Source organism: Leopardus geoffroyi, chromosome A1, assembly GCF_018350155.1.
Source record: "Leopardus geoffroyi isolate Oge1 chromosome A1, O.geoffroyi_Oge1_pat1.0, whole genome shotgun sequence".
Lineage (NCBI taxonomy): Eukaryota > Metazoa > Chordata > Mammalia > Carnivora > Felidae > Leopardus > Leopardus geoffroyi.
In genome coordinates, this window is record NC_059326.1 from 80,492,721 (window position 1) to 80,518,253 (window position 25,533).

At 47.6% G+C, this 25,533-nt stretch overlaps 1 protein-coding gene across 1 annotated transcript in view; it reads right to left on the reverse strand.

Annotated features, from left to right (window-relative positions):
- Positions 1–12,131: 12,131 nt before the first annotated feature.
- ANKRD10 (ankyrin repeat domain 10) overlaps positions 12,132–25,533 on the reverse strand; it is a 33,297-nt gene continuing 19,895 nt past the window's right edge. The window contains exons 5-6 of the mRNA XM_045482148.1: positions 17,035–17,130; positions 12,132–13,705 (exon numbers count right to left, since the gene is read on the reverse strand). Of these exons, the coding sequence (XP_045338104.1) occupies positions 13,230–13,705; positions 17,035–17,130 (572 nt within the window). The 3' untranslated portion in view covers positions 12,132–13,229. The remainder of the gene's footprint in view (positions 13,706–17,034; positions 17,131–25,533) is intronic.

Genomic DNA, 25,533 nt, shown 5'->3' on the forward strand with positions numbered 1-25,533 from the left:
CTCCGAACACTTTAATTGGTAATAGATGCTGACACACTGTTCTCAAAGCAACAGTCTGCAGCCCTCACCTGCCGGACAGCAGCCTCTTGTCACACCTTCAGTGCTGTGCTCCCAAACGTCTCAGCATGGATCTAACGGTTACACGCAACTCGTAACCACGTAAAGAGCACAGAACCCTCCACACTTAGTTATGCTTTCCAGACACAATCATTCCTGCGTCTTACTTCCATAAACAACGATTTCTTTGTCTTTTATGATTTTTTTAAGTGTTTATTTATTTATTTTTTTTTTCAACGTTTATTTATTTTTGGGACAGAGAGAGACACAGCATGAACGGGGGAGGGGCAGAGAGAGAAGGAGACACAGAATCGGAAACAGGCTCCAGGCTCTGAGCCATCAGCCCAGAGCCCGACGCGGGGCTCGAACTCACGGACCGCGAGATCGTGACCTGGCTGAAGTCGGACGCTTAACCGACTGCGCCACCCAGGTGCCCCAAGTGTTTATTTTTGAGAGAGAGAGAGAGAGAGAGAGAGAGAGAGAGAGAGAGACAGAGCATGAGGAGAGGAGGGGCAGAGGGAGAGGGAGACACGGAATCCGAAGCAGGCTCCAGGCTCCGAGCTGTCGGCACAGAGCCCGATGCGGGGCTCAAACTCACAAACTGTGCGATCATGACCTGAGTCGAAGTCAGACGCTCAACCGGCTGAGCCCCCCAGGCGCCCCGAAACACACATCTATTTTAAGTCACTCTGATTTGGTGGTTTTGGGTTATACACACCCCAATCTAATCCCATGTGATATACTGCCATTATAACCTCAAACAGTGTGCTTGAGTTTCTGTTGTTCTCTGCTCCGCTCCTCCTTCTCCAGGGGATACTGTTGGCTTCCCGTCAAGCACCCACACCCCTCCCCATCACGCCCACGTGCCATTCTCTTTCCAGCTACAGCTGAGCAGTCGATGCCTTGCCCACAAGCTGAGTCCAAAGACACATGGACACCAACGCATCACTATGAACTTTGCTTTTCGAGTAGTGTCTGGAGAGCAAGCATCCTTAGCCCCACACCAGGTAAGAAAGTCAGGGCTTCCTTCCACCGTACCCCACACCCATCACCCGTTACGAGATAACCTGAGACTTTGGTCCCACAGTCAGATACTGATATGTTGTACTCATACAAACAACAGCTATATGGACCACGTTAAACATTCCTTGTTTCCTCACTCATACTATTGCTATCATGGATTCTTTGGGGGGTAAGGGATCTGGCCGAAGTTAGGGTGACCGATTCACCCTGGTTTGGGATTGTCTTTGCTTTAGCATCAGAAGTCCCGTTAGCTTGGTTGGTAACAGGGTTCTAGGTTCAACACCACTTTCCTTTCAAACCTTTGGAGTAATTTTTCATTAGTGGGAACGTCCATTACCCTACTGGAAGGCATGCCTGGCTGCCCCCCACGTGACAGGGTCCCCAGGGCAGGTTCCTACATCTCACTCTCCTCGACCTGGGGGCCAGGTCCATGGCCACCTGGGGCACATCCTGCAAATGTTAGCAGTTTTTACAGAACCCACCTGATTTTTTGGAATAGTCTTACATTACAGGAAACTTGCAAAGATACTACAGACCCATATGACACCTCTATTATTAACATCTTGTATTAGTGTGGTACGTCTGTTAGAATTAAGAAACCGACACTGACACAGAGTATAATGAAGTTCTCTACTTTATTCAAGATTTCCTTAGTTTTTTTAAAGTTTATTGAGAGAGAGGGAGCGCGCATGAGCAGGGGAGGGGCAGAGAGAGAGAGAGGATCCCAAGCAGGCTCTGTGCCACCAGCACAGAGTTCCAGCTGGGGCTCGAATGCACAGACTGTGAGATTATGACCTGAGTCATAATCCAGAGGGAGATGCTTAACTGACTGAGCCACTGAGGTGCCCCCAGATTTCCTTAACTTTTAGCGAACGCCCTTTTTCTGTTCCTGGGTCCCGCGTTACGTTACTTGTGTCCCCTTATGCTCCTGGCTGAGAGTTTCCCAGACTTTGCTCTGACCACGTCGACAACCCTATGCCCACTGTGCACCTGCTGGCATGCCCTCCCGTTCGGCCAGTGAGGTCACGACTCTTGTGTCAACGAAACTGCAGAGGTGAGTGAACACCGGGAGGTCTCTGAGCAAGCACGACTCACCGAGGTAAATTCTAGGTAAACAAACAAACAAACCTGTTTTGCCTGGTCGGGACAAAATACCCCCCTGCCCCGTGCTTGTCCACATCTACCTCTGGCCCCTCTGCCTGTCGCACGGAGTACCGGTGTCAGCCGCTGGGGCTGAACCCTTCGCACTTTAAAACCGTCGTCTGGTGCCGCTCGTATGGTTCTGTCTTCTCCCTCTTCCCGCTGCTCTTGTCTGGAGCGTCAGGTGTGATGGCGTGACCTCCCCGTCCCCGTGGGCCCCAGAGAGCAGCGCCCAGGAGACATCAGGTTCAGGGTCCCGTCCGCGGCCACGGAAGCTGTCACGCATCAGAGAGTCGTCGGGGCTCTCATCGACCGCGACCGCGCGTGGCAGACGTCACCTCGACAAATCCGCGTCTTGCTTCAAAGCTGCGATTCCGTCTGGAACTAAGAGTGGCTTGTTGTAGCCTGACAGGCTGGGAGGCTGGGGGGATTTCACGTTTCTGGAAGGCGGGCCTCCAGCGCAGGCGGGAGCGACCCCGCAGGGTCTGTCGGAAGAAATCACTGGACAGGACGGTCGCCAGGTGGGAGCTGTCAGCTAGATTAGCAGTCAGCACCCGTCCCCAAGGCTCCGGTCAGGTGTCCCCCTGCCAGCCTGGCCCCGGGCCTGTCTCCCCTCCACGAGCCAGGAGCCACCTTGGCCCCCTTGGTCACAGGATCTCGCCACCGCTACTCCCCGGGAGGCCCACGGGTGGCGGAGAGGGCAGTGGGCCCCGTGAGTGGCCTGCACATGGTCTGCTCTCCCCGTGAAGCCCCTCGAGAGCACGTCGAACGCTGCGTTTTAATCCTGCTTCCCTGCCTGCTGGCACAGGTCCCTGCCGCCGGGACGGGACTGGTCTCTCCCACACTTCCCTCCTCCTTCCCTTCTGGAGACAATTTCAAATCTACTCAAACGAGGCAAGGGTCACTGTTGGGCACTGAAACTTAACGTGCTATTTGGTGTCACGGCCCGTGTTGTTTCGCCCACAAAATTGGCTTAGATTATTGTGAACGGTAGGAACTGTCGGAAGAGCCTCGGCGGTAAGCGGCGGAAACGAGGGATCTTGCAGCAGAGGGAGCAGGACCGGCTGCCAGTGCATCCCAGCTGCCCCTCTGGTGGCGTTTCTACAAACACGTTGATCAAATTCCCTGGTGGTGGCGCCATGGCGGTCATAGGTGGTAGGGAGCGAGACCCGTCATTTTCCGAGTTGCGGGGACCCTGCCGCTCAGGGAGCGGGGAGAGGCCGAGCTCTTCCGACCCCACCTTCCTTACCTTGTCCTGAAAACGGGTTTCACCTGAATGTATTTGTTTCAGCTGTGCCCCCCAAAACAGCAGGGGCAGGGGAGAAGTCCACATCTCGGTGGCCCCCTCCCCTGTCCCTGACTCCCATGAAGGTGGTGTCCCACTCCTGTCCCCGCGGCTCCGTGCTCCTGCCACACCCACACTCGTGCCCACAGACAACACATGATCGTCGTGTTCTGAGGCTGGGATACCCGGACTCGTAGCGTGCACGCCACTCTGCGGCACAGGCCCCTCACACGGCTTCACGTTAGACGCCCCCCCCCCCCCCCCGCCGCTCCGTGAAGACCCTCGGGGGCTCCCAGCTGTGCTCTGGCGCAGCCTTTCAGGCCCGCACACTCGTTCGTGCAGCCCGCCCCGACGGCTGGGAGTTCATCTCGTGTCTGCTGGTACGCAGCGTCCGAGATGCCCGGGGACCCGAGTCCTTCCGTTCACACCCTTCCCCTTCGGGGTGGGCTCCACGTACCGACTTGCTTCCGAGTCTGGCAAACAGTCTCCCACACCCTCCTTCACCCACCTGGGGGGAAGGCGGCTGCTGTGACGTGAGAGGCCCACGTGGCGGGGACGCAGTTAGGCCACACGGCGCACGGCCCAGGGGGAGCCGGAGCACCCTGACCGTGAGGGAGCCAGGAGGCGGAGCCCGGATGCTCCGTGTGGTTCCCACGTGGCCACGCCGCCCTGGTGCCTGTTGCTCCAAGGCTCGGAGCTTCGGGACCTCGTGTTACACAGCAGCAGGCGACTGACACCACGCACGGTGAGAACCCAGGGACGTCCCAGAGCACCGCCAGATCTGGGTTTCCATGTCGTCTTTACCGCAACTGTCAAGGAGCGGCGTGCGAACATCCTGCGTTAGAAACACGGCCGGCCAGGCATTAAGACTCCGCCGTGACTCTCATACCAGGAGTTTTTCATCTGCGCACAGATTACCGTAACCCTGCCTGCATTCTCAGTGCCCCTCGCTGTTTCATTTCGTGAGCGCCTGCCAGTCCTGAGCACCACACTCTGGTTAGACGGTGACTCCTGCTCTCTGCAGTGGCCGGGCTCCAGAGCTGCAAACCCTGCGTCAGCACGTGCTGACCCGCTGCTCTAGGGGGGTGGGGGGGGGGGCGGGGCGCGGGGGATGGAATCAGGCCCCTGCGAGCGTCTGGTCCCAACATCTTCCCCAACCATCAACTCGTAACCTTGTTTCACGTGTGTCTCTGTTTAAAGACACCCCGCTTGCCACACGTTGTTGGCGCGTAACCGCTGACCCCGCAGACACCAGCAGGGCACCGCACGCCTGAAGGAAGCATTTTCTCTGCAAGGCGCAGCTCAGTCTCCCTGCACCAGGGGCGCTCGGCCCGACCCCTGTGGCCACTTCACAGTGAAGCCACCAGCCAAAAGCACAGACACGTGAAAACCGTGGCACAAAACGCACTGGGAAGAGGACCCCCCGACCCCTCCCCTCCCTCCCCCGCAGAGCCTGAGCGCTGGGACACGGGGCGCAGAACACGGTCTCACGGTCTCTGCTGGCGCCGTGGGCGCTACGATGGGACTGGACGAAAGATCTGCACGGAGCCCTGAGGGCTGATTTGGGGTCTGGACACACTTCAGCAAGTAGGTGATTTCCCAAGTTGGGAGTCTGCAAACATGAGGGCTGGCTGCACAGACACCTGCCTGAGTCTGGGTCCCATGATAAGGCAGTGCCTTGATCGGCCGCTTCCCGGCTTGCCCCAACGGCATGTGTCCTCTTTCTGGCTCGTGGTCCAGACAGGGCACCGCACCAGCCCAGGCCCACCCTTCCACACCGTGGGGATAACCAACCAGACCCCAAGCATCTCCTCTGCACGGCGGGCACGGCCTGAGCTTTGCCTGTGCGGGCACTGGGGGAACATGGTGGGGAGGGTGGGGAGGGGGTCTCTCCCTGGCTGGGTGTGCATTTTTGCACATTCCAGCACCTGCCACACACCCCCGGTAGCGTGTGTGTGGAGGCTGTGGGCGCGTGCAGGGGCGTCGTGCCCCACGTCAGTCCTCAGTGACACTGCTGCCTCGGCCAGGGCCTGGTGACCACTTTGCCACGACCCTCCTGGGGGCTGTGACCCCCTGGGGACCCCACCAGCCTTGGCTGGCCCTCGTCGGGCCCGGACCTGTCGTCACCCGGGGGGCTGTGACCACAGCTCCTGCCTACGAGGCCCGAACTGCAAAGCACCCCTTTGCGAACACCTGCGGCCTGGGTCTCCTCCCTCAGCCCCGCAGGGCCCTGTCACAGCTCCCTTCCCGTCCCTGTAATTACCCTCCTGTCCTAGTTCAGGGGTTTTCAGAGCAAGCGTTGCTCTGAGTCTCTGTCTCTCCTGATCACCTGGGCGGCCTCTTTACCCCTTCCGACTCGGGGTGCTTCCCGATTTTCCATCTCAGTCTCCCTTCTGAATCACCCCCAGAATCTTGAATCCCTAACTTCAGAATTACCTGACAGAGAGGTTATACAAAGTCTGTTTCAGGACGGTTTCTAAAACCTAACCAAATCTTAGTTTCCCACCCTACGAAACCCCTGAACAAAGCCGCAGAGGCCTGCGTCACTGGTGACAAAGAAAAATAAGATGCTGTAAACATCCCACTGACCCGGGTCAGGTTCACTGGTCTGAGTTGTTTCTCAGCAGTGACCTCGGGGCCTTGTAGAGAGGAGGTCCGGCCAACACGCCCCAGTAAGTCTTCACGTCTGTTCCCAACGTCTCCTGACTCATCCCAGCTCCCTCTCTGCACGCCCCCTGCCCTCACCCCCCTGGGCCCCGCCGGTTGTCCTCCTGAAGGCAGAGCTGCCAGTGAAGACTGTGGCCTCTGCGCCCTTCTGTCCCCTCAGCGCCCACACCGCGGCCTTCCTCCCACCACACACCCTGTCCGTCTGACCCTTCGTGATTCAGTCACAGCTTGGACGGTGTCACCGTCTGCCCAGATTCTCGTCGCGGACCAAGTCTAACGCGAGCTCTCCCCCTGCCCGGTGTCACTCGGGCTCGTGGTCACCGAGTGGGGGAAACCAGGCCCGTGGAGCCGCACCACGTGTCTGGACACCCCCTGGCCCTCCTGCTCCCCCACACAGCCCCCCAGGGTGAAGGTCCCCACCCACCTCCCGTGCCCATCTGGAAGCGTCCCCTCCTTCCTGTCTTCCCATCTGCAGACTCTCCAGGAGACACGGCCCCTTCTTCCTATGGACTCCTTCTTGGTTCTCCATTGCAGGAGAACTCTTCAGAAATTTTCTAGTTTCCATCTCCAATTAATCTACTCCCATTCTCTGCCTCCTCATTATGAAAACATTCGCTCTACAGACAAGCTAAAGAATGCCCAGGCACACCTGTCTAGATTCCCAGTATCTATCATTTAGTCCCTGAGATCTCACTGCCCCAAACATCAGGGCATCGTACACCCAACACGGGGCTCGAACTCATGACCCCGAGATCCAGTCGGAAGCTCTACCGACCGAGCCAGCCAGGTGCCCCTCTTCCAGCAGTTCTTAAACTGTGACCTGCAGGCCCTTGGGGACCCTGGGGCATTTCCAGGCACCCCAGATGTCATAACCGTACAACCAAGGAGGCAGGACTTCTTCCTGTGTTGACAAGTACGTTGATGGTTCACAAGAAATGCTACAAGTCTCAGCAACAATTTCCCAGCTACTATTCTATTTTTCAGCACTGCAGTTTTTAAAAAGCCAATTCCACTTAAGAATGTCCTTGATACAGTGAAAATAATTTTATTAAGATCTCGACCGCCGAGTACGTATTCTGCGTGATGGAACAGAAGGTACACATAAAGGATTTCTGCCGCACGGTGGGGGTGGTCTCTAGGAAAAGCACGTGTCTGCGTCACAGTGTAACTAGTTGCTTTTTTCTGGAAACATCGTTTTGACTTGAAAGCATGATTGAGAAACTACAGTTACTAAGACCTGGGTGTCTGACAGATAACGTTCTGTGGAATTTCACCAGGTGACCCTAGCCACTTCAAGAGAAACGACTGAGTCTGAAGACGAAGTTTGAGCTTTCGAGCAAAAATTAGAATTTCCAAACTTGTATCCACCATCATGCACTCGACAGTTTCCAGCTGTGAACTTTTATGAGACTGTTATTGATATTAAGGTGATTTTTTATAATAAATACAATGTTTCAGCATTTGGAAGATCTGCAAAACTCAGTTAAAGAATATTTTCCAGCCCCCTGGGTGGCTCAGTCGGTTGAGCGTCTGACTTTGGCTCAGGTCGTGATCTCACGGTTCGTGGGTTTGAGCCGCGCATCGGGCTCTGTGCTGACAGCTCAGAGCCTGGAGCCTGCTTCGGATTCTGTGTCTCCCTCTCCCTCTCTGCGCCTCCCTGATTCACACTCTGACTCTCTTAAAAATAAATAAATGTAAAAAAAAAAAAAGAAAGAAAGAAAAATTCATTGATATGGTCTGATTCAACACTGCAACTAACCTTGAAGAAACTACCACTGTAGAGTTCTGGTGTATCAATTACCTGTTTGAGGCCATATTTTCTTTACATACCTCAACCAAAACATTTATTTAAACCTTTCTCTTTCAAATGTTTTATAGTTTTCAGTGTAGGGTTTTGAGTATCTTTTTCTTAAATACAATTAACATACAGTGTTACATTAGTTTCAGGTGTACAATGGGATGCAACAATTCTATACATTTCTCAGTGCTCATCAAGGTAAGTGTGCTTTTCATTCCCTTTATCCGTCTCATCCATACCGATCCACCTCCCCTGTTAACCACCAGTTTGTTCTCTGTACTTAAGTCTGGTTTTGGTTGGTCTCTTTTGTTTGTTTTGCTTCTTAAATTCTACATACGAATGAGATCATATGGTATCTGTCTTTCTCTAACTTATTTCACCCAGCATTATACCCTCTAGGTCCATCCATGTCGTGGCAAATGGCAAGACTTCATTCTATTTTATGACTGAACAATATTCCACTGTATATATATATATATGTATGTGTATATATATATATATATATATATATATATATATATATATACATATACACACCACCTCTTCTCTATCCTTCATGTATCGATGGGCACTTGGGCTGCTTCCATATCTTGGCTGTTGCAAATAATGCTGCAGTAAACACAGAGGGCATGTATCCTTTCGAATTAGTGTTTTCATTTTTTAGGGGGGTTAATAGTAGTGGAATTACTGGGTCGTATGGTAATTCTGGTTTTAATTTTTGAAGAACCTTCATATTTTCATAGTGGCTGCACCGATTTGCATTCCCACCAGGAAGTTCATTTTTTTCCACCTCCTCGCCAACACTTGTTTCTTGTGGTTATTTTAGCCATTCCAACAGGTGTGAGGTGATATCTCAGTGTGATTTGGATGTGTATTTCCCTGACGATGAGGGATGTTGAACATCTTTTCATGTGTCTGTTGGCCACCTATAGGCCTACTCTGACGCTCTATCCACTTTTTTTAAACTAGAAGTTTATTTGAGAGCGAGCGAGCACAGGAGTAGGGAAAGGACAGAGAGAGGAGAGAGAGAATTCCAAGCAGGCTCTGCACTGTCAGTGTGGAGCCCAATGTGAGACGCAAACTCATGAACCATGAGATCATGACCTGAGTGGAAATCAAGAGTCAGACGCTTACCCGACTGAGCCACCCAGGTGCCCCTCCTCTGTCCGTTTTTAACTGGCATGTTTTGTTTTGTGTAGAGTTATGTAAGTTCTTTATATATTTTGGATACTAATCCCTTGCCAAATATATCAGTTGCAAATATCTTCTCCCAGCCAGCTGATTGCCTTGTTTTATGGTGGCTTCCTTTGCTGTGGTAAAGTTTTTTTTTTTTTTTTTTTTTTTTTTGGTGTAGTCCTAATAGTTTAACTTTGCTTTTATTTCCCTTGCCAGAGGAGACATATATAGAAAAATGTTTCCATGGCTGATGTCAAAGAAATGACTGCCTTTGTTTTCTTCGAAGATTTTTATGGCTTCAGGTCTTACATTTAGCTCATTTTGAATTTATTTTTGTGTGTGGTGTGATAAAGTGGTCCATTTTCATCCTTTTGCACACAACTATTCAGTTTTCCCAACACCAGTATCTGAAGAGACTTTCCCCATCATATAGTCTTGCCTCTTTTGCTGTAGATAACTGACTATATAAGCATAGGTTTACTTTTGGGCTCTCTGTTCCGTTGATCTGTGTCTATTTTTGGGCCACTACCATACTGTTTTGATTACTATAGTTCTATGATATAACTTTAAGTCCAGAATTTTGATGCCTCATTTTGTTCTTTTTTTTCAAGATTGCTTTGGCTATTTGAAGTCCTTTGGGGTTCCAAACAAAATTTTAGTATTATTTGTTCTAGCCCTGTGAAAAATGCTGGTGGTATGTTGATAGGGATTGCATTAAATGTGTAGATTACTTTGGGTAGTGTAGACATTTTAACAAGATTTGTTCTTCCAATCCATGAGCATGGGATGTTGTCCCATCTGTTTGTATCTCCTTCAATTAGTTTCACCAGTGTTTTATAGTTTTCAGAGTATAGAGCTTTCAAGTCCTTGGTTAAATGTTATTCCTAGGTATTTTATCATATTGGGTGCAATTGTAAGTGGGATTTTCTTAATGTCTCTTTTTTGCTATTTCATTAATGTATTTCATTATGTATAGATTTCTGCTTATTAATTTTGTATTCTGCAACCTTACTGAATTCATTCATCAGTGCTAGTTTTCTGGTGGAGTCTTTAGGGCTTTCTGTATATATATCATGTCATCTGCAAACAGATTTTCTTTCCATAGTTCAACCAAAACATTCATTTGAACCTTTTTTTTTTTTCTCTGAAATGTTTTACAGTTTTCAGTGTGGGGGTCTTGAATATCTTTTAAGATATATCCCTAGGTATTTTATGGTGTTTGGTGTTACTGTAAATGGACTTTTTAAAGTCTAATTTACCGGGGCGCCTGGGTGGCTTGGTCGGTTAAGCGTCCGACTTTGGCTCAGGTCATGATCTCACGGTACGTGAGTTCGAGCCCCGCATCAGGCTCTGTGCTGACAGCTCAAAGCCTGGAGCCTGTTTCGGATTCTGTGTCTCCCTCTCTCTCTGCCCCTCCCCTGTTCATGCTCTGTCTCTCTCTGTCTCAAAAATAAATAAACGTTAAAAAAAAAAATTAAAAAAAAAAAAGTCTAATTTACCAATTGTTTGCCACTAGTATTTAAGTATACAAGCACCTAACAGGGTCTTCAGACCAAAAAAAGTTAAGAACCAGTTAACTATTATAATAGTTTAGGATGCACTTAATTTTGGTGAGACATGTAGAGCAAAAAGCTTATTCTTGGTCAATGTTAAAATGACGTCCATATGTTTTTAAAGTACTAGATCATTCTTCGTCTTCTTAAAGTCTTAATTTAAAAAAATTTCCTGGGAATGCAAGCTGGTGCAGCCACTCAGGAAAACAGTGTGGAGGTTCCTCAAAAAACTAAAAATAGAACTACCCTATGACCCAGCAATTGCACTACTAGGCATTTATCCACGGGATACAGGTGTGCTGTTTCGAAGGGGCACATGCACCCCCATGTTTATAGCAGCACTATCGACAATAGCCAAAGTATGGAAAGAGCTCAAATGTCCATCGATGGATGAATGGATAAAGAAGATGTGGTCTATATATACAATGGAGTATTACTCGGCAATCAAAAAGAATGAAATCTTGCCATTTGCAACTACGTGGATAGAACTGGAGGGTACTATGCTAAGTGAAATTAGTCAGTGAAAGACAAAAATCATATGACTTCACTCATATGAGGGCTTCAAGATCCAAACAGATGAACATAAGGGAAGGGAAGCAAAAATAATATAAAAACAGGGAGGGGGATAAAACACAAGAGACTCATAAATATGGAGAACAAACTGAGGGTTGCTGGAGGGGTTGTGGGAGAGGGGAGGGCCTAAATGGGGGAGGGGCACTAAGGAATCTACTCTTGAAATCATTGTTGCGCCATATGCTAACTTGGATGTAAATTATAAAAAACAATAATAAAATTAAAAATTAAAAAAAATTCCCCCAAATATATACAAAGTACACAGAACAATGAACATTTACATACCCAGTGTCAATATCAGCTCACATCCAGGCTTGAGATTTGTCTCCACTCACTTTACCACTCCTGTTTCAGTTTTTTTAATGTTTTATTTTATTTTTGAGACAGAGAGAGACAGATATGAATGAAGGAGGGTCAGAGAGAGAGGGAGACACAGAATCTGAAGCAGGCTCCAGGCTCTGGCTGTCAGCACAGAGCCCGGCAGAGGGCTCGAACTCGTGAACTGAGAGATCATGACCTGAGCTGAAGTCGGACACTTAACCGACTGAGCCACCCAGGAGCCTCTTGGGTTGCTGTCTTTTATGAAAATAGGCACACAGGGACATTACTGTTAGCTGACAGAAATTTAGACCCCTAAGAGCCACCTAGTGAGACCAAGTATCCATACAACTAGAGCACACATGTTAATAAATCAAACGGTGGTAAGAAATAACTACATGGGCAGGATCAGGGGAGTCAAGTAAAATCTTACAAGCAAAATAAAAGGCAATACTGAACTTGAACCCCCCTTCCTGTTTCCTGCACAGATGCGCCCTACGGGCCCTCACACCTTGGAAAGAAAGAACACCCTAGGAACAACTCGAGTGTGAGAGTTTTTTATTCAATTTGTAAAGAACAGTTTAAAAACAACATGTTAGTTACACTCTTAGAACATTGGTTTGTTCATCTGACATTTTCTCGATCTTCACCAATTTTTATTACAAAAATCAGAAAAGTAAAAATTCATTACAATATTTGCACAGTGTGACCACTAGTTGCCTAAACAAAAGCTAATTTCTATAAAACCATAAACTTAGTGCAGTTTTATTAAGAGAGATCCGAAATTCTCTCAGTTGACTGGATATACATAGTGGTATACATTTTAAAGCAGAAAACCCCAAAAAACAAAAACGAGGAAAAAAGAAAATATAAGTCAAAAAGTCAGTTAAACATTCTGACCTGGCAGTTCCTACAAAGAGTAATTTCCACTACCTATAAAGGAAACCGTTATCTGTGGTAAAAGGTGTAGAGACAAAGCAAGAAATGTGGAATAATATCATAGGTCAGTCCCGGGCTGCACGTATTTTCAATGAAATCCAGGGCAGGGAGCCACGGCTTTAAAGAAGGGGCCGCTCACACCCCCGAACCACTATGTGTGGCTCTAAGCAAGACCTCACCACACGGCAAGTCTCAAAGTTTCCATGAAAAGACTGAAAAATCAAACATTCTCTTCAAGAAATCTTTGTAAGGCTATACTTTGCATAGGGAAAGAGCTGTCTTCTGTCACAAATTCTACAGGAAAGAGTAAAAGCAAGCTCTTCAAAATCACTATGTGCAAGGAGTTGAATCACCAGGCACCTCATTTTCTGGCCCCAATTTATGTTGATCAGATATAATTTAATTTGACTGAAGGAATAATGGCAATTAAGGTGACGGTATTCAAAAGAAAACACTGCGGCTGGCGGGAGAAAAATTAAACTCCAGAAGAGGCTCACCATCCTGTGAAAGAAACAGCTATGCACTTAATAAGCCCTACGCGTGCATACAATAGGGACTTGGGAGGAACTTTTCCAATAAAAGCTCATTTTTTCCAGAAAGCTAAAGTATAAAAAAATAGTACAAGTCGCAGCATTCCCTCAAATCGATGCCACTCCAGGACTGAGCTGGCTACTGCAGGGGGGTGGGGGCGAGTGTGTCTCTAAGAGCCGTGGTACAGGTGCATGGCCCCCAGGGCGCCGCTGCCGTGTCTGTCTCCCCCCTTCGCGGAGCCGGGGCGCTCTGCCACGCTGTGGAGCTCAGGGATGCTTTCGGCAGTGTCCCCAAAGCCATGGTAGTGCCCATAGTGCAGACTCTCATCGATGTCCTCCACCCATGAAGGTCTATTAGCTACGCAGCTACTCGGACTCCCGTTCAGGTGCAGAGAGCCGCACATCTCCGCGTTAACGCTCACGGTCTTTTCCGGTTCCTCGGTCCCATTAATACAAACAGAACCCTGACTACTCGGAAAAGGCCGTCCTGGCACTAATCCGTTGCTAATTCCATTAGATCCTGTCAAGCACTGGTCATTCCTGCTTTCCATCCCACTGAGCTGTGTCGTGGAGGGGAAGTCCAAGTGTCCATTGATGGCACATCCGTTTGTCAATGTATTCGACACGGAGCTACTGTTTTTCACATCTGCATTAAGAAATACACCTGTCACCAAAATTCAGAACCAGGGGGGGAAGGAGAAAGTGCAAAAAATGTTTCACTGCTGCTACAATTGTAAAGGGTTTATTTAGCTTTTGTTTTTTCTCTTAAACAGACCGGTTCCTTCGCCGAAGTAGAAAACTGTGCACTGGCAGATTTAAAAATAGAACACAACAGTGCCACTTGCCTGGTAAGATAGGAAACATTTATGAATTTCAGTAGCATCGAGTAGCTGAGTTTAAAAACCTAAGCTGACAAATAACACGGCACGAAAAATACCAGCAGTACTGAAAAGCTGTCAAAAAAAAACCTGTTCTCATTTTAAGACTACTTTCAGAAAGAAGTTTTAAAAATCACCCCAGAAAAAAGTCCAGCAGAACTAAATGGAAGGATTTCCACGGAGCTAAAATAAAACCCCACACCTCTGCAGCATTTAAAGGAAAAAGAGAAGGGTCCGTGAAGCCGGGCCTGGGGCAGCTCCTGGGACCAGGCGAGACAGTGGCGCAGAGCTCCGTGGAGGCCGCCTGCCTCTCAAGCCGGGGAGGTGGACGCAAGAGGTCATGTCTTAGCGCCACTCGCATCCACCTGGCACTTCTGCGAGATGCCACACGGCGGCGCAGGCACAGCGCAGAGCGGCGACGAGAGAATGAGTCGCTAAGTGTTTTCCCACGTCCGCCCTGGGGCCAGCGGCACATTGGCACTGACTGGCGGGCTCCTCCAAGTTCAGCATTTACAGGGACAACGGGGTCCAAGGCTTCACCTAATTGGACTGCTGTAAAAAATCACTTACGGTGGAAAAACGTTGACTGTTTAGACATCCATTAAGAGGAGGATGCCTTATGGGGGGAGGGGGGAAGAGTCAGTCACAACACGTGCGGACCCACGGGAAGAGCCAGTACGAGGTATTTTTCGGTACGAGGAGACTCAAGACTACCATTTGTGTTCGTGGGGATTCGCTCGACAGCACAGAGGATCATCTACGATCAGGTCTTGCTTGTGACACTGAATTTAATCTCAATGGTCTGGGCTATTAAAGAAAGGTATTAAATACAGAGGAGAGGAGTCCCACTGCCTTCCCAGCGAGGACGCGTCTCTGCCCCCAGCAGGGCTTGCTGTCCGCTGCGCCACCTGCCATCTGTGCGCCTCTGACTGGCTTTGGACACCAGGCTTCTGTGTGATCCACAAATCTTCCCGCCAACAAAAAGATCACGGCTTGTTCAGTGAACAAAAACACCTTCCAAACATTCCATTAACCATCCATTTTTCTGGGAATTTAAGTGATAATCATAGTTTGGAAACTGCTATAAATTCTTCAGAGGATAGGGATTATTTTTTTTTTTTCAAATTAAATGGCAGTTTTTCCATTTAGTAAACACTCAAGGCCAGAGAACAAGTGTCTCAAGAACCTAATAAAAAGAAATGAAACAAGATATTCCCAGAGAAACATTTATATCAGTTATTTTTCAAAAATAAAGTATAGACAACGTTTCCTGGGTGGTCAAACTCCCGACTATGATGGCAACCTTGACAGTGATTAGGACAAATAACGATGCACTTTTCACAAAGATGGATAGTACACTTCCAGGTGACTGGACCTGAAAAGGTAAACGAGCATGACCTTGGAAATCCGAGTTACCCAGACGCACTGTTCCCATGTAGTGTTCCCCGTGTGTGTGTGTGTGCGCGTGCATGTGTGCGTGTTGTTTCTCTTCGGTGCCCAGTTAGTGTAAATTAGCTCCATTATGCAATCTCAAAATCGAGGCCAGTTGATAACCTCACGTCGTCATGGAGTATCTAATAAAACTGAGCCTGAAAATAGCAGGTATCCCAGAGACTGGCTGAGCTGTGACCCCCGCATGGCCGGGACCGTGTCCTCCTGGCCGTCCTCACTTGGCTCCAGGCGCCCCCCTTGGGGCCCGCGCTCCTGCTCCCCGTCTGCCCACCCACCGTGGGGGATCCCTGGCAGCCTAGTACCCTGTGTGTGTGCCGGCACACAGTGCCGTAAGCTGAGGGGAAATGTGGCATCCGCTCCGTTGGATGAGCTGGGCTTGAAACGAAGCGTGGCCTTTTCAATCTACGCCCAAGCCTGGCATTAAGTTCAGCCCGAAAACCCAGGGAATTAGTGCGTGAAGAGTAAAGAGTGATTACTCCTGCCTTTTTAAAAGCATGTAGCAATGCCATTTATTTATTTATTTATTTATTTATTTATTTATTTTGAAGAGCTTTGAGTTTTGTCATTCGTCTTTGGCCAAGGTCTTCAAATGTGTTATCCAATCAAAATTTCCCTTAGAAAATCTACCCACTGAACTTTTGGCAAAAAGGCGAATCCACCCGTAACTACCCTGTACGCTTCTAGAAAGATGTGCACATTTCCCTCTCATTTTAGTAAATAGAAATGATTTCTTCACGTACGTCTGGGAAACCGTACACATAATCTCCTACCCCGCTGAAGAATTTAGCACAGAGATACACTAACAAAGCCTTAAAAACCAACCAAGCAGCCAACCAGTATCTCCTTCTAAACATATCAACACAGGAGGAAACAGCTAACGTGTTTTCAGGGTCACCTGAAGAATGGCAGAGCAAAGTGTTAACTGAAAGGATAAATCTCGAGAGATTCTAAATGCTAAAAAGAAATGGAGCCTTCGACTTTTAAAAACTGAAAATGACTATCAACCGTTTGAACATGTTAACACTCTGGGCACGCAAAACGTGCTTCGTGAGGCGCGGTGTTCAGCGACGCCCCAGAAGCCAGAGCGACCGGGAGCGGCGAGCAGGAGAGTCCACAGCGGCGTGACCGGTCACGAGTGAGAACCACGCGTCGGCTGGAGCTCCTTGTCTACAGCGGGTCACGCTCCCCGCCCTTTATCCTGCTGAGATTACTGGCAACGGACGCCTGTCCGGTGCGTTCACCCAAAGGTCACATGTCAGAAAGGGACGCATGCAAAACCCAGGAGAATTAAACAAGGCACGTTAAGCAAAAGTTTCAAATCAAAATAGGAAGATTGCACTTAACAGCTTTCACAGCTATACAACGTGCACCCAAAACACTCGTATCCTTGTTGTCTACAAACTCGCCCAAGATATGCACACGGCAGAACATTCTTTAAAATGCTGGACAACAGAGTGCAAACGTTGTGAGAGAAACTCATGTTAGAAATAATACGCATACTGGTTCTTGCAACGACAAGGGGTCTGCATTGCGGACACAGTATATATTTCTATTTCTTTTGGTCCGACAGAACCACCCTCCTGCTGTGTGGTGTCTTCGACCATGGGGCTGTTGCCGCAGCTAACAGGAAACTGTCCACCCCCACCTGTTACAGCAGCACACTCTCTGTCGACGAGCATTCTGTCCGCATCGTCTTCCGTCTCGCCATTCTCCAGCGGCACGCAGTAGTCCGAGCTCTGAGCTGCACAGAACACAAAGGCGATTTTAGATCCCCGGACCTAAGAGCCTTCAAGATAATCCTATTGCCTCAAGAGCACTAGCTGCTGTGAAACTGCCAACAACTTGGTGATCCACAGACGGCTGATAAATCAAGTACACTCCTGGGAAACCCCCTTTTCCATAATAAAGAACATCTCCTCAAGTGTGCGGTTTCAATGAAAAGTCACGGGATTCCAGGTACTCATTCTACGTATGCTCGATGGTACAAATTCTCCTTTAAGACTGTCACCTGGACAAAATACAACAGGTGTACAACCCAGAGATGTTTCTAAACAGGTTTTTAAGGTCAGCATATTCTATTATGCCCCCAAATGTTCTTTCAGTTGTGTTTCATAAATACTAAGATAATTCTTGAATAGCATCAACCATTAAAACTATCTTCAAATTTCAAAACAAAAATCACTAATTTCAGTAGCAGAAAATGAGGTTAAAGTCAAGACTCAGTAGTGTCCTGGTGAGGCACAGGCCTGTGCACCAACACACGATAAAACTGGAAACAAACCTTAAGAGTCTTAGTTCGAAGACATTTGGAGAGGAAGTTACAAATGCACATTCCTCAGAAAATGATCATTCTCTGTGTCTTGGAGAAAAACTAGCGTGCACGTTCAATCGTGTCTCCTCCAAGTATCGCCTTTGCGCACACTTCCCCTAGGAACCCCGTTGACAGGAACAGTCACGGTCACTGGACATTTGGCTTTCTAGCCTTCATAAGTATGTGCTGTTATAAAAATGGACCCCAAAGTCACTTTTATGCCTTGCCTTCTTATTCATTTACCATGGCATGAACGCATCTCATCAACTAAGTTCAAAAGAATTCATTAAAGTCGAATAGTCATCCACTGCATGGCTGTGTTATAATTCACCCACCACCAAATCCCCACCGCTGTCTGGCTTTGCTTCAGCTTTCTTCTATGGTGTTTCTGTCATGAACACCATAATCAACATCCTTATAGACACAGCTCTGTGTCCATTCCTGGTTCTTTAGTCAGAGAAATACTGAGAATTATTGAGTCCAAGGATATACAACAAACAGTAACTTTCAGAACTAAATATTTCTTTCAAATAAACATTTAAAAACTGACACGAACTCTGCAGCTCTAATTACTACTAATTCTAGAGGCCCATGAGTCATTTTCAATATACATAACAGGAATGAGCATCAGGGCGCCTGGGGGGCTCAGTTGGTCAAGCATGTGACTTCGGCTCAGGTCATGATCTCATGGTTCATGGGTTTGAGCCCCGCGTTGGGCTCTGTGCTGTCAGCTCGGAGCCTGGAGCCTGCTTTGGAATCTGTGTCTCCCTCTCTCTCTGGCCCTCCCCTGCTCACGCTCTCTCTCTGAAAAATGAACATTAAAAAAAAAAAAAAAAGAAAGAAATGAGCATCAAAGCCCCTGGGTGGCTCAGTCAGTTAAGTGTCTGACTTTGGCTCTGTCATGATCTTGCCATCTGTGGGTTGGAGCCCCGTGTCAGACTCTGCTGACAGCTCAGAGCCTAGAGCCTGCTTGGGCTTCTCTCTCTCTCTCTGTTCTCTGCCTCTTCCCTGCTCACACTCTGTCTCTCAAAAATGAATAAACATTAAAAAAAAAAAACAAAACAGGAATGAGCATGCCACGTCTAGATTCTTACTAACCCTAACCCAAACTATGGAGACCAAAGATAATAATGTATGGTCTTCATGAAAGAGGCACACATTCTGAGTGGTGAGTATGTGGGGAAAACAGAAAGTGAACAGTGTGGTTTGTGTAGCTGGGCAAAAACCTGAGCGAACAGGCACGGGGCCAAGAGAACTCCACAAGAGAGGTGCTTGCAAACCAGAGGCATTAAACGGTGGGTTTCAGTCTTTCCCACTGAGAGCTTTCCTTCCTCCTCTAAGGGCCTACGTCAGCGACAGGCAAGGCTCTACCTTCACTGTGAAACAAGGTATTTTCAGGAAATCAGCGGTAAACAGGCCACCTTCAAAAGCCGGGTGGGTGGCCCAGGCATCCGGGGTGCAAGTTGACCAAGTAAGTCCTCATGACCGTCAGGGAGACCTCAGCTAGTTACTTGGGGGATGAGGAGTGTGCAGTCGGTGGGCTCTGCCCCTTCCTCTCCTATGCCTGAGAAGTCAGGCAGGTGCTCAGGTGGCTGGAGGAGAACTGTGCAGGCCAGCACGGCAAAGCCACAAGTGTCCTTGCAAACAGGAAGGAAGATTCCACTGGGATACAACACAGCTTTTGGTATGCATACTTGTAACGTCCGCTCTTCAGAATTCAGGGGCCAGAGTCCCTCCGGAAAAGTGACAGCTAGGCTATCTGTACAATTTCAGATTTCTGAAAAGCAGGTTTAAAAAAAAAAACAAAACTGACAGAGGACAAAACAAAAACAAAAAAACAAAAAAAAAAGAAAAAAAACCCCAAACAACCAAACAACAGTGCTTCATAAAAGCAGGGAAATTTGTCTCCTCATCCCCTAAGCCCAGGGCCTGGAAGAGTGCCCGTTTCAGTGCATGAAGCCCACGGGCTAGCCTGGAATGGCTCCGAAACAGCAATCCAACAAAAAGTCTCAATAGTAAGTAAAGTAGCCAGTAATGAAGCCGGGAGAATTCCCTCCGATGAGACCGGCTGTAAAGTGGAGTGGGACACGAGGGCACACCTGCCACTAGGGGGCCAGAAGGGCCGCTGGCAAAGGAGTCTGGGGACATCGGAGGGAAAACTGTGTCCAAGGGGAGGGGCCAGGGCCCGATGCCACTTCACAGCAAAAACGACTCCCTGAACCTGAGACCCAGGCTCCGCACTAGGGACTACTCGGCAACGGTCCCATCTCACAGGCGTCACTTTGTGAATGCTGATAGTACCTCATTAACACGGCAGGAGAAAAATGAAACAGACCAAGGGCTTGTGTATTTTAGTAGTCAAGGAACTCTTTAATGTGGGCAGCAGGTGCCGATGCAGCCAGCCTAGAATTTTCATTCTCTACAGACAGGCATTCTTTGTAGTGCATTGTTCCCGTAGAATGTCTGCAAGGATTTTTAACTCCTTGGCTGATAATCCAGCTGGCCCAGAACCCTGGGTAGTACTATTTTATACTTCATTTATTTCTAGCACCGCTAAGTAGGAAGTGCTTAATCACTCAGAGGAAGGCATTAAACTTGCAATTTACTTTTTAAAACTGTATTTTAGAAACCATGATGTTAATATTGGCCTCTCAGAATTTTAAGAGCACTGGATCTGACTTCACTCTTTTCTCCCACACGTACCCACTTTGTCTTTGCCAGAGGAACCGATGAAATATTCCACATTGTATCTGAGAAAGGTGGACTACCAGAAATTTCAGAAAAAACAAAATGTCTTTTTTCCAAGTTACCCATTTTGATCTTATTTACACTTTGGAAAAGAAGAGACTCCCTTCCATTTTCCTACTGACCTCCACAGTTAAAAGGAAAAACCTTACTGAACATTTTATTAAAAAATGTCCTTACCTTTTACTTGGTCAAAGCAGGCATTTGAGAAGATTCTAGAACATGTTAGATGTTGAACAGTTGTGATAGAAAACTGGCTAGGCTTCACTCAAAATAAACCCTCCCAGCTTCCTTCCTGCAGAAGCAAGTCCTAGCCAAGTGTGACCACTGAACACAGAAATCTGCCTTTGTACTTCCATCTAAAATCCCTAAAGCCAGTTCTTAGCAAGGCTCTAAAACTACAGATTTATTTTACGACCAAGCCATTCGAAAACATGGGAAAGATACTATACTTTGCTTTTGGAAACCAGGCAACACCTATCTGCTGCATTACAGAAACCGTGCCATGGAGGAAGCTGGCTGCTGCGCTGGCTGTCAAGTCTGGAAGGTGCACACTTACTGTGCAACCAGCATGCCACCTGTACAGACATGTAGTACATGTACACAAAAACTAGATTTATTATTTTTAAAAGCTCTATGCCCAACATGGGGCTCAAACCCAACGAGCCTGAGATCAAGCGTCCACGCTCCACTGACTGAGCCAGCTGGGTGCCACCAAAAACAAGATTTCAATTGCCAAGGGCACTGGAGGACTTACCCGGGGCTCACAAAAATAAGCCTAACCTGGCTTAACTTTAAAAGCAGAGAAATCTCTTAAAAGGCAAAAACCAATCTGTACGGTCACATACTTCTAAGATGTGAGGGCTTCCAGGGGGGGCTCAGTCGGTTAAGCGTCTGACTTCAGCTGAGGTCATGATCAGGTCATGAGTTCGAGCCCCGCGTTGGGCTCTGTGCTGACAGCTCGGAGCCTGGAGCCTGCTTCGGATCCTGTGTCTCCCTCTCTCTCTGCCCCTCCCCTCCCCACACTCTCTCAAAAAAAAAAAAAAAAAAAAAAAAAATGTGAGTGCCCCAGCTGGCTAGTGGGGTGCTAACCCCCCTGACACCTTCCACACAGGTGAGACCACCTGATGTGCAAATACTGCCAAGCTGTTCACACAACGGACTTCAGTGAGGTTGGGGGCAGGGCATGGACTAGTGATCTCCTTCCTCTGTGCATCTTTCAGGTGCCAGTGCTGGAGGGGTCCCAGGTCCACCTCACCCCCCTGCGGTCCTTCCCCTTGGAACCAGGAGCTCTGACCGCCAGGGAAGCCATCAGTGCCCCTTTAACAAAGCCAGGAAGGAAATGTCCCCTTGGTAGTTTCCCACCAGCCCTAATTAATCAGAACTATTCTTGATTCCACTACAGAGCACATTTTACTCAAATAATTACTTTTTAAAAGAAAGGTGCTATTAACATCAGAGCAGTACTAAGGCCAAAGTGAGGGTGGTTCTACTGTGAGGTGACCTTTCATAGGACTTTAGACCTGCCGTGGCCCCAAGTCAGGTGGGCAGGGGAGCGGAGATGTCACGGGCATGGAGCAGCAGTGATGGTTCTGGAAACACTGAGGTGGGACTTGGGATTTTGTTAAAAGGACAGGGAAGGGAAGGTGCATGAGAAGAGACAGTTCTGAAGAAGGTGCGCCAGGACGGAGTCCCGCTGGTTCCTGCCACAGCCGCGGCTCGGGAGGTCTGAATTTGGGAGAGTGTGCATCACAAAAACCTCCTGGTGTCGAAGTGGGACTCATTCACATTGCAGGTACATGACACTAAGTCTTTAGGGACTAAGACGAAACAATCACCTGTTATTCAAACCAGTGTTCTCCTCCTCTGGTCAAACAACGGAAGACAAGTAGTCCTTTTCTGCAAACTTGAGGACGCTTAGCACACCTGATGTCATGTGTATGTATAGGACAGACAGAATCAAACGAGGAAGCAAATTACAGATTTACTCCTGGGGAGGCATTTGATTTCCTGAATCTCAGGCTCAAATTACTTAGATGTATCATGTAACAAATCACACCCTCTCCTTTCCCCGCTGCCCCTCTTTAAGTGTGGTCCAGACAGATAATTAAAAGGTGGAGACTCTTCAATGTCAAATACACCCTGGGCACGAGTGTACTGAGAAACTTCTCATTGCTGATTTTTTTTTAAACTAGGCTCCACACCCAGCGCAGGCCTTGAACTCACGACCCTGAGATCAAGAGTCACATGCTCTGACTGACCCAGCGAAGGGACCCCCTCATTGCTAATTTTAAACTGAGTCATAGTACTGTAGACACTCTCCCTAAAAGGTATTTTTATAAACTACTTAATACATTATGAGATTCTAAAATCAGTAATATATCTTTGATTAAAAAACAAAACCGTGAAGTCCATTTAACGAGAGATCTGTTATCACCACGGCCTACTTCCTATGGCAACGGTTTCCAATTATAGAACCCTGGGCTACTGGGCCAGTGTATAACTCACACCGCCTTGCCCAACTCAGACTCCGGGATTGCACCCAAAACACTTCCTGATTAAAACAACGTGGAAGCTTCTCTCCCGGATGGGACTGGCGTTCTTTTCCAACCAGTCTCCCTGGTAAGTTTGGCCGAGTTTCCGAGGACTACACACATCTGAGAAACTGTACTGAATGTTATTCCTGAAGATTAACAGAAATGCTAACAAACCTGAACCGTTAGAGCAGCCGTAACTGAAGGCCATCTGTCACTCCATCTTGGGCGAATGGCTGATAAATGGGGCAGGGGGAACACCTCAAAACCCACTTACATACTGATGCTTCCTTAATACAACCCCAAATGAATAAAATCCCTTCTAAGGCCAAATACTTTTAATCGAAATCAGCTGTTTAAATGACTTTGGATTTTACTTCGCCCTCCATAGTTCACGGCCGCGTCCACCAGGTCTGTGCTCTGAGCAGTAGACACTGGTGTCAACGGTGGAAGCTGGGCACCTCCCCTGGGACCACCTTTGTCGTGCACTTGTTCCCACAGGGCAGTTTATGTGGCCACATGGAAAGGCTGAGGCAGTCTTAACCCTTCAAGTCCTTTTCCATCGGTAATTTCCAAGGGAAAACCACACCAATAACCTTAAAATACTTGAAAATTGTTTATTGAAAGCAGAGACAGAGGCTACTTTCTGTGGAGAAGAGTAGAGAACTTTCAGACTCAGGATTCCAAAGTTAAAAAAAAAAGTTAAAAAATAAAATTTACAAGGCACATCTTTAAAAGCTGGCTGAGCCAGAAAAATTTCTGGAAGTACCTGCTTTTATGAACATAGATTGCACACCAAAACACAAGTATGTGTAATCCTTAAGCTGTAGAAAGATGGAATGGACTGAGTTTTATTAATAAGGTCCAAGCTATGCATTTATACAGAAAAGATATTCCTGGCACCTATTTAAAAAAAAAGAAAAAAGAAAAATAAAAAAAGCAGCAGCCAAACTTATACTGGGGGTGGGGGGGGAGAGGGAGAGAGACAATTTTAAACTCTTTTAAATACTTTTACATGTGAAGTTATTCAAAAAGGCATTTTATATCATGTATTGCATATGGAAAAAAACACTTATTTTTACTCTGGCATGAAAATCAAAAACTTGTCTACAAAATGAATAATTCAGAGTGAGCAAAAATTTAAGCTCACACATTTAAAGAGCAAATCAAAACAAGACGCCAGAAATTAAATGAAAAGTAACTTGAACATATCTTGAATTGCATACTAAAACCCGATCAAAGAATGGAAATGGCTATATAGCTACCGAAGGCAAAAAGAACCTCACTTAGAAAATCCAGGCAGCTGGGGAAACATCTTTAGTAATGGAGACACCCCCGCTCACAGTGAGTATGTAACGATAAAAAGAAAAAAATCCCATCTCTTTCCTCAGAGGAAAGACGGGCAGGGGACGGCATGGATGGAGGCACCTGCCTGTGTTCCGGACAGAAATCCATGCACACACATGCTCGAGTGACACGTGGGCCATCCTCAGGACCACCACCACTTGCAGGGCTGTGGTGTCCCAAGCGCCAGGTGCACGGAACTGCGATACGGCTCAGCACACAGCTGAGCACACGCGAGAGGAGTGGCGAAGTCAGGGCATCTGGAGTCGAGCCGAGATTTCTCCTGTGGTGGTGACAGAACAGGACCACTCCGGGTGTGTGCAGCAGAGCCCGACCGTGGGGCCGTATCCCCGAAGCACCAGGCTCCGGCTGCGTCTGCCTCCGAGCTGGCACCCGGCTGAGCAGGAACGGGCAGTTCGGGAAAGCCGCACGGGGAGTTTGGTGGGCAAAATGTGAGCCCCTAACCCTGGTCAAGCAAAACAAGTCCGTGTCTGGAAGAGGGAAATAAAAGCCCCTGAACATCGCATGATTCTTCAAACCCAATCTGTGTTTGGAAACAAGGTTTAGGAAACTTAAATTCAAGTTCCAGGAATCCTGGAAAGTCTTTTCAGGATACTTCAACAATGAGATACCGGCCAATTCAACTGACCCAAAAACCCTGACACTGGTTTTACGAACTCCTCAGGTACATTTCTGAGCCTTATTAGAATGTTAAGTGATGTCCTTAGGTACTAAACAGAATTTAAGATTTATCCTACATGACTCTCGCTTGAGGGCACAATGAAGCTAACACTTTATATCATTCCAAAATATTAAACCAGGCATTTAATAGAATGAAAAGGACTATATTTAAAAAGCGGTTGCTCTTAAAGGGCCTTTAAAATACATTAGAAAGAATATTGGGACGTGGCACAAATGAATGACAATACTAGACAACACTTCAGCATTAAAAACACCACTTCTCAAGTTTAGACACACCTTCCTGTTGTGCTTAGGACTGTTATAGCACCTTTCTAGAAAGCATGTATAATTATAAAAGTTACAAATTTGGTAAAACATTTAGGCTCATGCATTCATTCCTACAAAAAAGTCACAGAATTCACGATAAGCATTTAAAAGCAGATAATACAACTTTATCAGCTTTATAGTAAAAAACAAAAACAAAACCCAAAACCAAACCCATTTTCATCTGGACACAGTCCAGTTCAAC